The sequence below is a fragment of the Equus caballus genome, chromosome 5 (genome assembly GCF_041296265.1).
Source record: "Equus caballus isolate H_3958 breed thoroughbred chromosome 5, TB-T2T, whole genome shotgun sequence".
Lineage (NCBI taxonomy): Eukaryota > Metazoa > Chordata > Mammalia > Perissodactyla > Equidae > Equus > Equus caballus.
This window is the reverse complement of record NC_091688.1, coordinates 28,255,157-28,267,736: the sequence shown is the minus strand read 5'-3', so window position 1 is coordinate 28,267,736 and position 12,580 is coordinate 28,255,157. Positions and strand designations below refer to the sequence as shown.

Here is a 12,580-nt window from a genome sequence, read left to right as displayed (position 1 = left end):
GCGGCCCTCGTGCAGCTCTGCCCAGCCGCTCAGCATCGGAGGCCTCTGCATCGCCATCAAGGGACCCAGCGACCGAGCCAGTGCCACCCCGTCGTCAGGGTTACCCCGGGGCTTCAGGGTAAAAGGCAGAAGCTGCGTCCACTACATCCTGGACCACGAGGAGTGTTCACAGGACTGAAGGTCCGTTCGTGAGGACATTGTAGGTACAAGAACCTGTGATGGCGCTAACTGATTCATTACTGACTGTGTCTTAGTTTTGGGGTGGACAGGTCGAGACCTGAATTGGAAGTACTGCAGTTTATTCAAATAGTCTATTTTATTCAGAATTTTAACATATTCTAGTCTAACTTGTTCAGATCTTATGCAGAATTTCTAGCTCCTGAGTCTCCATTGGACACTAGGACTGCTGTTAGGCTGAGCTTTGAAACTGACTCTGGGAAATCTCATCCTTTCCTCCCAAACTCAGCCAGAGAGAGGAATCCTGGCTACAGACTCCAGCCTCTGTGGAGACCAGGAGTCCCTGATTCACCTCCACCCAGGCCGTGGAGGAGTTTGCAGATCTGAGTGTCAAGTCTAGACTATTTGGAATATACTTTGTTTGGTTAGATATGAGTTGCAAACCATATAAAACCGAATTAAAGTTTTAACATTTGGCCTTTAGACATGGAAAACACAATGTAACAAATGAACCTAATTGTGCAAAAATGTTATAGAACAACCAAATGGATTAGAACTATTCCACGAGACTTTAAAACAATAATTTATCTATACCCCAGGACAGTAAGAAAACCAAAAGCTACTTTTCTCAATCGTGTTGCTAGTGGTGTTGCTGCTATCATCTTTATTCGTGTGTCTGTATAATGTGGGAAAAGCAAACGTTGTGGGATATTCTAATTCTACTGCTCCCTGTGTCCTTAACGCACAATGCTTGGTGTTAGAGGAGGAGATTTAGATGAAAAACAAATGTTCAGTAAAAGCCCTGTGGTTCTCAATTCGAATTGGCAGTGTTTGCGAATCTATTTGAAGCAACTGGTATGAATTAAAAGTCCTCCTGGAAGAAAATAGGACCTCAGAATCAGAACACGCCACGCCTATCCCCCCAGACCTTATGTCCGTTAGAATCGCCCCAAAGAGAGAGACCCAGACCTGAGAAATCAACTTAGCCACTCAAAGCACCCAACCTTCCTACATAGAACTTTGGTTTCTCGTTCAGGGAAACTTAGGCATGTTGACATGCAAATCACACAGCAGACATGTGTTCCAAGGTGACAGAAGAGAAGAACAGAAATAGAGAGTCAAAAATTTCAGCTCATGAAAGGATTTCTCTCCAGATCAATCACACAGCATAGGAAAACTCTAAAATGACATACAATGAATCTGAGTTAAACGTGCCCAACAAAGCATTTGTACACACGAACAAAACAAAACCACATAAGAAATACACAACTCAAAAGAGAAGTGGACAAGAAACAGAAAATGAGAAATTAGACTTGGCAGAAATTAGGGAAAAATGGGAGGAAAAGAAAATTCTCTGAAAAATAGGCTAAATGACAAGGTTCATAAGGGCAACATATTTGTCTAAAAATACTATAAGGGACACAGAATAAAGAAATGGAAGCATCAAACAGAAGAGAAATGAAGAAAAGATGCTGCAAAAGGATCAGAGAGAAAGTCTAGATCCCGGGGAGAAACAGAACTGGGGTGGTCAACACTAAGACCTCGCCTCCTGGAACCGACAGATTTAAAGTAAAGGAAACAACTTCCTGCGAAGCTCCAGACCCCTCTCTGCTCCTCAAAGAAGCCAATTCACATACAATAGAGAGAAAATCAATCTACATCTACACCTCAACAGAACAACAATGTGGGACAATACCCTATAAAAACTCAGTGACAGTCATCGTGGGCAAGTACTTCATAGTCACCCAGCTGTCCCTGTGTCAAGGCAGCAGAAAAGAGTGTGGCACATACAACGCTGAGGGAGTCCTGATTCCATCTTGAGGAGTCTTTTCAGGATGAACTCCACCCAACAAGAGAGGACTGAGGAAATTGGGACTTTTGAACAGCTGGTCATCATTGAATGTATTTAACTGTGGATCTAAAGCAGAAATCTGGAAGGGGCCAAGGGGAGAAAAGCAGTGTGTCAATGGTATTCCTTTAACTGGGTTGAAATAATTCTATGAGAAGTGGCCAGGAAAGATGGAAGAAAAGAGAAAAACAGAACAAATGTCCTGGATGGTCACAGTGGTAAAAATTTGCAGTTGAAAGATGTCATTTCAAACTCGTAAAGCAATTATTAGAAGTTTGACAAGTTAGTAAGGGACTAAGATATCAAAAACACTTAGTGAAATATACAGCACTAGCTATGCAGTTCTTAAATATCAAATGAAACACACACACAGAAACATGGAAACAGAAAATAGTAAATACCATCTACTATAGGTGGGTAATACAGCCTAAAACGTATGGGAGACTGTAGGACGTAACTATGAAGAAGAGAGAGAAGAATGTTTATCTTAATTTATGTTTATATCCACCCAGTCAGTCACGATGATGCTGATTATAACACTGAATTTAAAAAATTCATGAGTCCACAGTGACAGTCAAAACAAAAATTTTAATATCATACAAGGGGAAGGAATGTTCTTTTTCATGGCACAATGCCAACAAATACAAGGCTATAGGTATGAACGGATTAGAAAATTTCCAATGTATAAATGCAAATATGCTAATCGACATACATCAGGGATCATTAAGGATGGTAAAATATTTAGAGAAACATCTTTAGAAAAGAGGATGTTCACACACTCTCAAAGTACCACTCACCAAATTACTTACTCATTATAGAAAGGAAAAAATGTGCCCTTACAATGAACAGATCTCGTAGGCCCCTCCATAACAACGTGACCCATGCTAGTACAGCAGTCACAGTGATGGACACACCGGACATTCTTAGTCTCCAGGTGGGCTCCACTAGGAAGCACCCAGCACTAACTACGTAGGGCTCTTGGCAACAGGGTCGGCCTGAGTTAGTCATGAGGAAGTGGTCAGACCAGTACACAACGTAGACCATTGAACCAGACAACTGTCCTGACCTCTACAAACAAGGCAATGTCACCACCACCAAAAACAACAAAAGGTGAGGAGAGGTTTTTGGATCCAAAGGACTAAAGAAATCTTTTTAGTCGTTTAGAACCCCAAAAGTCTCTTCTTCTTTTTGTTATCTTACTTGTGGTGACGTTGCCTTGTTTGTAGAGGTGAGGCCAGTTGTCTTGTGCAGTGGTCTAGATTCTGCACTTGTCTCAGGACTACCTCATGACTGAATTCAGGCTAAACGTTGTCACCATAGCACTGCATAGTTAGTGCTGTCTGTTCCTCGCACAGCCCAGCTGGTGGCACAGAACGCCGGGTCTGTCATGTTGTCTTTTGCCAGTTGCTCCTGATTCTGCTGATGTGCAGGACGGGAACTGAGAGCAGCAAGGGTTAAGGTCTCTCATAACCGTGTGTGGGCCTAGGCGGTGGTCTCCTCAGTGACTTAGTGCAGTTGGAGGCCGAAGGGCTGGCATTTTTCCCATCAAAGCAGGCTTTGCAGTAAAAACCTTGGAGAGTGCTTTGTGGTTGTGATGTTGATCTTCAGCATAGGATCCCTTCACTGTTCTGTTTGGGTTTTAAATTGATTTGCTGTTTCAGATTTTTTTCATCAAGTGAAAATGGTACTTTTTGTGGTGCGCTTTTGTTCAAATCAGTAATATCTTGACTTAGTTCCAGAGATCTTGGTATCTGAGAGACAGAAAGAGAAAATAAAAATGAAATGTGAGTCTTTGAAGGTCCCACTGATAGCTGAGCCTGGAGGGATGGCTATGTGGTGACAGAGGCCAGCAGGACGCTGAGCTCCTGTTGAGGGGAGGAGCTGAAGGAGGAGCACAGGCCGCTGAAGGGGAAAGTGAGAGCCACAAGGTAGAAGAAACACCTCCCTGCACTTCCATCCAGGCTGTGGTGCAGCATCGAGGGACACCCTGTCCTCACCCCACCAGGAGCCTGGTGACATCCCAGCTCACAGCGGCTGCAGAGCCTTAGCCAGAGCCCTACCAGCCTTTCCTCAGCAGCCACTTCACTCCTGAAGCCCCTCAGTCTGGAGCAAAGTGATGGCTTTCCCACCCCTCCCAGGGAGGGATGTGCTTAGCATCCACCCCCCACATTCAGAAACAGACTGCTGTCGGAACGAGAGGACCCTGGGCAGAGAAGCACACCCTCTTTAACTCCACGTCCCAGTGCTCTGAGGAGGAGGGTCACAACGCTTGAACTGGAAGCCAGGCCTCAGGCCCTTTCCATAATTGGTGGAAGGTGAGAGGAAGGGCTCCGATCTGGAGGTGTCCACAGACCACAGACACTGTTGCATCACTTTGGCTCAACGGGAAAAAAGGGTTTACAGAGAAATTCTTCTCCAAAGAGACTGAGGAAAGAACCAAAAAAGGAGAAACTCAAAATGGAATTAACAAAAAGAGAGCAGGGACGGTAACCATGGCCCCATGCATTTTCCTTCATTCTTTAGCGTTGATTCCACACAGGATGCACCTTAGGGCATTTCTAGGAATATTCTCAACATCTAGACCAAAAACTCCGAAGGGGAAGCATGAGGCACCTGGTTTGACTATGTTCTCTCCCACCCCACCCCTTTATTCCCCACAAAGCACTGCATAGGGCAAGATTCTCCTTTAGTCTTTTATGCCAGTGGAGAGAATGGCATAAGAAGCATAAACATGCAATCTTTTCCTGACTTTCAGCTGTTACTTACTATTATGTTCTCTTTAAGGGAATGAGCATAAAGATTCTCTTTGGGGCTTTTACTTAACGAGAAAAATTGATCAATACTAAAATTCTCAAACCGTAGTGCTGAACGCATGGGACTTGAAATCAATTGGATGGAATAGGAACTTCTAGTTTTATATGAAAAATATTAAAGAAAATACTAAATTTTATTGTGTGTAATAAGGGAGGTATTGTTTTCTGTGCACTGGGTTTCAATGAAATGCTCGTTTCCTGTTTTATCCTGTCTTCAGAAAAGTTGGAGAAACTCTCCTCAAAGAAGGGAGGTCAGAAGTCTAATCCATTAATCTACCTCTTTTATCTTCTCACTTTTTTCCACATTGTACAAAGAGTGCTGTTGAGAGAGGCATACAAATCCCCTCAATGGCTGATGGATATTCAGGCTTTTTAATGAAGCAGCCACACATTCTGGGCATTTCTATTCTGAACCTGAGATCATCGTAGAGGAATGGTCCTTGTCACGTCTAGCTGCATGTTAGAATCCCTGGGGAGCTTTTGAAATCGACTGAAGCCCAAACCCCACTCCTGATAATTTAAATGAGAATCGCCAGGTGGGAGGTCAAGGCACTGATCTTCATTAAATTTTCACCAGGTGCTTATTACAGGGCAGTGTTAATGCCAGCTCCAATGAGGCCCTGAGGTGAGGATGCTGAGTCCCTGGAAGCCCCATGCACATTAGCACAGGCCTGCACATGTGGGCCGAGGAGAAAGCTGGCTCCAGGAGAGTCCAGCACTCCCACCTGTGACCCAGGTTCTCATTTGGTTTTTGTCATCTGGGCTCTTTGTCCTCAGTTTTAACACTTCTTCTTCTTCTTCACATGGAGAAGTCCACGGTTAAGGGTTGTCCTAGGTCAGATTCCCAAAGCGACTCAGGAGCAAGATCCATGTGTGAGTGATTCATTGAGAAGAAAGAGGCAGTGGAGTTGGGGAAGCTGGGAAGGGAAGGCAAAGAAATGAAGAAAGTGTGTGATTTCCGGCAAAGTGCCTTGTGTTCAGCGGCATCAATGATGCTCTTGTGATGAGGAGGACCATGGGCTCAGGCTTCCCCGTGGCTAAGATGAAAGCAGGGAGGGAATATCAGGACAGCAGCGGCAGGAACACAGCAGAGTTCAGAGAGCAAACGAGATGGAGCTGGAAGGGCCTGGCAGGGTGGCAGCCCCCATGGAAAACAGAGGGAAGGCCAGACAGAGGTCGCATCAGCTGTTGCAGTTAACAAATGAGGAAGAGAAGAGACAGCGGGAGATTGAGCTAGAATCTTAGCTAGAGAGCCATGAGGCATAAGTGCATCTAAGAGCCAGCGATGTGATTACCTCAGTACCCTCAGCTGAAGGCTGGGGAAATTGCATGTTATCCTCCACTTGTTGAAGAGCAGTTTTCTTTTGATAATCTTCTGTTTCTGGGCACTTAAGGCAGCTGAGCCCTCAAGAGCATCACCCTCCAGCTTGGGAGGTTTCTTTCCTCCGAGGGAAGCATCGAAAGCCAGTCCTGAAAAATAAAACCACAGCCAACAGGATCCATTGTTATTCGTGATCGTACTGGGACTTAATCCTCCACCCAGGAGGGACATCAAATAAGCAGAGTGGCCAGAACAAGAAAGGCCACTGAAAGTCCATGGGTGAGGTGAGGCCCATGGCGACACTTTCATATTTTCTCTTTCTTTGATCTTACTCACACTACCCAGTAGTGATGAGATTGCCAGGAGGTGTGGGAGAGGCCCATCACCTCCCCGCTCCCACCCTCTGACGACTAACAATGGACCAGAGCTTCGTATTCCCCTTTTCTCTCTCACCTTGGAAGAGCGGCCACTGATTTCTGAAGGGACCGTGGGCTCTAAAGCTCCAGGTGGTGGAGCAAAGGCCAAGCCTGGCTTTGCCGTCACCACAGTCCAACTGGTCCAGCTGCAGCAGCAGATAACTGGTCACCTGGGTGCCTGGCTGCAGCTGTGTCTGTGAAGCTTGCAGCTCTGGCCTTTGGAAACTCCAGTTTGTCCTCAAAGGCCCTCGGTGACCGGCCTCCAGGGTGGGAGCTGAAAGGAGAAGAGGGCTCAGTGGGACCAATCCCAGCTTTCCTTTCCTCAGCCCTGGGAGCCCACCCATTTCTAATGTCCATGCCTGTCAGTGAGACCACCCAGCGACCCAAAGAAAAAAGGCAGACCTCATGTACATGAAGGAGCTGTCAGCTTCACGTGTGTCCCTGGGGATGCTGAGATGGCAGGTGACAGGATGCAGTGTCCCAGAAGTGAGAAACCCACTGAGTCCAGAGGACTTTGGATGGAAGGATGAAGTCATGCCTGTGAATCTGTTCTCATTAACTTAGTCCCATAGCTTAGAGAGAAGGTTCTAGAGAGGCCTTAGGACATGGGGGAGAAAGCGATGTTGATGTGTACCCACAGTAGAAAAGAACAGGGAGAGAAGGACGGCCACAAGTCTTCAGGGCCGGTAGAAGACACAGTTGGGAAACCGTAGAACAGGGACCGAGTTATCCGAAGTTTTGTACAGTTCTGCGGCCTTTTGAGCAGCTTTGTCTGTAATTTTTGACTGCCTTCCACCCACCCACCCATGTAAATATCTATAGCCACGCAGGGCACCGGCAGCTACAGGACATGTAGTAGAGGTCTGAGTCCCTGATTGGAAACTTAGGGACAGAGAAGTGCTACAGAGTCAGACTTTGTGGTTCTTCACAGGGAGGTAAGAGAGCGCTCAATCCTGTGTCCCACACCCCTCGGTGGGGGCTGGGCAGTTCTCCCTAATAAACGTGTATATTTTGACTGTGAAATGAACAGATACTCTCAGAAAGGGGGCTAACAAAGACTTCAAATAGCCTCAGGCCAGTCCAGGTCAGACTCAGGCGGGCTCCTGGCCCGCAGGGCCTGCTCTGCACTGCGTGGGCTCCCCTCTCTCCTGCCCTCTAGCCATCCTCATTCTCACCAAGGGTTCACTGTTCCATAGAAATGTCTCTGTGCGTCTGTTGCCATTTCGTCTTCCAGATCACAGACTCTCCTGACTCCTGTCCGTGCTCCATCCAGCCTCCCTCAAGGTGCGTTCCCTGGTTCCATCCTCTCTCACCAGCAAATGCCTCACCCGCCTTCTTACCCCAGATCCTGCCCCATCCTGTGCCTGCTCTGCTGGGGGAACTTCCTCTCCCCTCTCTGCTACACACTCTCAACTCTGCACCTCCTTTGCACTCCCTCCTTCTGTCTTCTGGCACCTCTTTCTTCTACAGCATCGCTTCCCACACCTCCCTTAGATAAATCCTCTGGAATCAGCCTGCCCTCCAGCCCCCACCCCAGCCCTGCACCACATGCCTCTTCTGGCTTCCAGGTCTTTTTCCACAAGGACTTCTCTCGGGCTGTACCCTGTACTGCCTGTAGCCCCTCTGCTGCCATACACAGTGTTTACACGTTGTCATCAGCGAACCCCAACACAGGACGGGTCTGTGTAGAATTTAGGTGATCTCTTCACTTATCTCAGCCCATCTGCATGGGGCAATTTGTCCTTTCCTGCTGCATTTTGAACGATGGCCTGGCAAGGCCATGCCCCATCACACACATCTCACTTCTGACGTGTGTCTGAGCATTTCTCATCCTCCTCATGGGGACCGAGACCTGGCTGTCAGGGTAACTGAGACAGAGCTATGCAGCTTTACAAGGGCAGCAGGACAACTCTAAGTGAGAGCAGAAAAGCCCCGAGGGCAGGGGCTGGTGAGACAGATCTCTCAGCCCTGGCTGATTTTCCACGGAGAGAGCTCCTCATGGAGCTGCGGCTCCCCTGGGAGGGCCTGGGTGAGCCGCTGGCTCTGCTCACAGGACGGAGTGCTCTGAGAGGGTAGGAGCTGGCAGATCGGCATGAGTGGAAACAGGAGTTCTTTGGATGAGTCTCCCAACTTTTCTGTTTAAGTTTAAAATTGTTTGACATGGTTTGGAACAAAGCACAAGGAAGAGGGTGAGCACCATCCCCGCTTAGTCCCTGATGTTCCGACTGCTGAGAGCAGGAGACAGAGCCTGAGCAGGGGAGTCAGGCCAACCGGGGGCCACAGTCCCACTGTGCACTGACTGGGGGTCTGGGGCTAGCAAAGTGACCTTGCTGAGCCTCAGTGCCCTCGGCTCCAACGTGAGATACCTCACCTATTGAGAGTGGCCCTGTGAGGACCGAATGGGTTATAGTGTCCACGGAGCTCACTTGCTGAGGGGCGTGGCACACAACAGACACAAAAGACCTGTGTGACATTTTCAGTCATGAATTGTTGTGATCCTCAGAAAGCCTTCGATTCTCTGCACCTCGGGAAGAAGGGGAAACAGGAAAGAGGATGGTCCAGTGTGAAAAGGCCCTTACTGACCCGAAAAGGTTGAAGGACAAGTTGTTCATGGTCGATTTCACTATAAAATAGTCAGAGAGAGTCAGGAACACCACAGAGTTTCTGGCTCTTCCTACAAGATGATTTCATGAGTAAAGGCTCCTAACAATCCAACCACCTCGCCCAGAAGAGAAGTCCGGAAGATCGCCTCCGGGAGAGGAGATGAAAACTGTGTTTGAATCTCCCTGCTTGAGGAAATGGCGGCCCCAGTGGGATCTTGCTCACCAGGGAGGACTTTTCTGGAGATAATGGATAGGGAAGCTTGTGTGCTTTGCTCATAAATTAGGCCAATACCCCCATCAGGTACACAGGCTGTTGATAGTTTACATGAGATGATACCGCCGAGACTAGACACGTGATTGAAACTACAACCTCCACACGGAGGAAATCAATGGTGTTGCACAAAGGACGAAACCCATGGCCATTGGTGGAGGATGAAAAATCAGAATGAGAGCTTTGGCTTCATTGAAAACACAGAAACAGGCAGGATTTGGTGTTCAGGATCTCGTATCCAAATGCTTCAGAAGCGGGTTGGCACCCCAGGGGAAAAACTTTGAGCTTGGGAACCATGTAATACATGTTGCAAATATTGAGCAGACTGCAAACCTGTGTGGAAAGCCAGAGAGTTTGTACAAAACTACTCAGGAAATACAAGTAGCAACATCATTCCATGAGTATGAGAATTCTTAGGATGGAAAAGAGATGCTTTTCACAAATTCCTCCAGGTAACAAAATGATGGCTTAGACTTTTCCATTATCCCTCTATTTCCCCTCTTGAACCTGACTTGATAGGAACAGTCTGCAGTTGTGAGAAATGCCAGGTGACAGGAGTTGAGACTAGAAGAAGAAAATTATCCGACCACAGGATGCTTCTTAAAATTAACTTCAGGAGCACAACTCAAACTAGAAGGAGTCTACAGAACCCATTGGCAGGGATGCACCTCTCAGCCAATGCAGGGTGCTGGATTCAAAGAACATAGACATTACCAGAAAACCACAAGGAATTTGTGCCATTTACAGTGGGAGTACTCACCCTCTGCATCCAGGGTTTGGAAGATTTCGTGTCTGTCAAACGACAATGAAGAATCACTGTAAGGTCTGTAGGAGGAGGACAGGTCATGTTCAATGGAACAAAAAACAAAATATTTATTCACGGCGTCCTTGGGGAATCCATTATCTTTCATATAGAGCAGATTGCTGCTGAGGGTGTTGGGGTACAGATGAGTGAAGATAAAAAAAAAGGCATTAGGAAAGACAAAAACCAAGGGATGGTTTGGATGGGAAGGATGAGAGTGGGATCACCTAAAACAGAATTAAGGCACCCATGAAGAGAGAAAAAGGAAATTTGCCCTGTCTAGGAAGAGAGTGTGCTTGGAAAGTGAACAGGAGAGAGAGGGAGATCATTAGAGAGAAAAAGAGAAAGAGGGAAAGACAAGTGGAACAAGGACCCAGCAGAGATAGCTTAGAGGATGGAGGAAAAGAAAAGATTATGAGAAAGAGGGAAAAAATGTGATGAGAAAGAGGATTGAGTATACCAGGAGACGAGAGACATGAAAAACGTAAACTCAGAAAAGAAGAAGGGTGGCATGAATAGTATTGCATAAAGTGGGAAGGACATAAACCAAGCAGCCAAGGGTAAACTGACTCTGGCATGAGGGTAAACGCAGAGAAAGCTGGGCTTTCGGATGTATTTTAGTACCAATTGGGGCATGATGCGGACTTTGGTCACGACATGGGACACTTGGTGGTTGTCTGCATGGGGAAACGGGGATAGTGAGCACTTCCTGATGTTCGCATATCTGAGATCATCACATTTCCCCTTCAAATGAAGTCCCTTCTTGTTTCATTGTATAATCCCCATGGTGGTCTCCATTCTATGCTTCTTTCTCTGACTGTTTACAGAACAGGTACATTTTTCTCATCTCACTGCATTTTTGTTGTTTAATGCGGTTAATCATCCCTTTAGTTTTTGCACTGCTAGTTTCCTTCCTTCGAGAGACCATCATTAATGTGTAGCAGTTCGATCTGTGTCTCACCCTGATTTTCGTTGCAGGAGAGAATAGACCTTTTCTCTATGTGCATGATTTCCTAAGGGTGTTGCGTTCTCTTGTGTCAGACTTACAGGTCCATAGAGACGAGTGACATTGAAGTTAACAGAGCCTTTTCCTTGTTGGTTGAGTGAATTAAATCATTACAACCTCCACGTTTCCTTCTCCTGCCTCTGGCACTTGTGACTTTGTTCCCCTCACTTACTGTTCTTTCTGAGACCATCTCCACATTTTCCCCACCCATTACCGGCACCAGATCATTCATTGTCACCTGTGAGTGAGTGTGCCTTGTGTCTTTTCATCTTCCTTGTCTTCGTTATTCCCTGCAAATAAATTCAGAAATGTCCAGTTAGCTCTTTCCCACTTTAACCTCTATGAACGCAGTGACCTCAACAGCCATAGAGACATAAATATCTATGCAGGAGTCCGTATGGTCTTGAAGTCCTAGCGCATTGTCTTGAAAGCATTGCCCCAGCATGGATTTCTGATTCATCAGGCGGTGTGTCTGTGATCCGCTGGATCACCATCATTGCAGACTCTGCCTGAAATTGGGCAAAAGTTTAAGCTGTCTTTTGTTCCTCATATCACTGGGTACTTGTCCAGCTTCCATCTTGAATTCTGCGACTGCGTGCTCCATTCTGCCACAAATCCTGCCAAAGGCACAGGCCCTAGATCCCTTCCCAGCTCTCACAGAGACCTCGTCCTTTCTCTAAGGAGACAAGAAAGAACCCAAGCCAACACCCCTCATCTGGGGACTTTAAGGGCCCTCCAAGTTGGCTTCTGTGTGTTGTGGAGGGAAATTCTCTCTACGGAAAGGTCTCCAGTCTAAACTCTCTACCACCAAGTTCTACCACATCCAGTACCTTGCCCAACCCCACAGAGCGAGGGGCTTGCTTTGTTCGGAAGTGCATTCATAGACATTCCTACGTTTGAGGACTACAGCTACCGTGAACAGATTATTGGATCCATTTTACTGCTGAGGAGATTGATACGGATGAAGTAAAAATCAATCTCTCACCCAGTGTTAGTACCGTCAGCTCTCAGGCTGGAGCCTGGGAATGGCCACCCTTAGGCCAAGGCTCTTTTCACTCAAACAAGCTGCCTCCTGTCACGTCCTCTTTTGTGTCCTCTGACAGTAGGTAGGTGTGGCCTCCTGCCCTAAAGGTCACAGTCCATCAGGAAGGAAGCCGACACTTGCACCACTATGACCTCCACCCTGGGCATATCTGCTCTCTGCGCCCACCTAGCCAGTCCTGGTCCTACCACGGTCCCAAGTGCAACACGCAAACTGGGACAGCTTGTCAAAACATTACGAGGGGAGGTGTGGAGGGTCTTGTGAGCCAGGCACCTTGGAG

The 12,580-nt window shown here is 47.0% G+C and overlaps 1 protein-coding gene and 1 long non-coding RNA gene across 4 annotated transcripts in view; one reads left to right on the top strand and one right to left on the bottom strand.

The window, feature by feature from the left end:
* The window catches only part of LOC138915075 (uncharacterized), a 170,896-nt gene that overhangs the window by 140,236 nt on the left and 18,080 nt on the right, over window positions 1–12,580 (top strand). The window lies entirely within an intron of this gene.
* LOC111773490 (putative neuroblastoma breakpoint family member 5) overlaps window positions 2,595–12,580 on the bottom strand; it is a 28,641-nt gene continuing 18,655 nt past the window's right edge. For all 3 annotated transcript variants that reach the window (XM_070266786.1, XM_070266785.1, XM_070266787.1), the window contains 5 exons: window positions 11,497–11,548; window positions 10,211–10,275; window positions 6,614–6,850; window positions 6,135–6,309; window positions 2,595–3,777 (listed from right to left, as the gene is read on the bottom strand). In XM_070266786.1, the coding sequence (XP_070122887.1) occupies window positions 3,756–3,777; window positions 6,135–6,309; window positions 6,614–6,850; window positions 10,211–10,275; window positions 11,497–11,548 (551 nt within the window). In that variant the 3' untranslated portion in view covers window positions 2,595–3,755. The remainder of the gene's footprint in view (window positions 3,778–6,134; window positions 6,310–6,613; window positions 6,851–10,210; window positions 10,276–11,496; window positions 11,549–12,580) is intronic.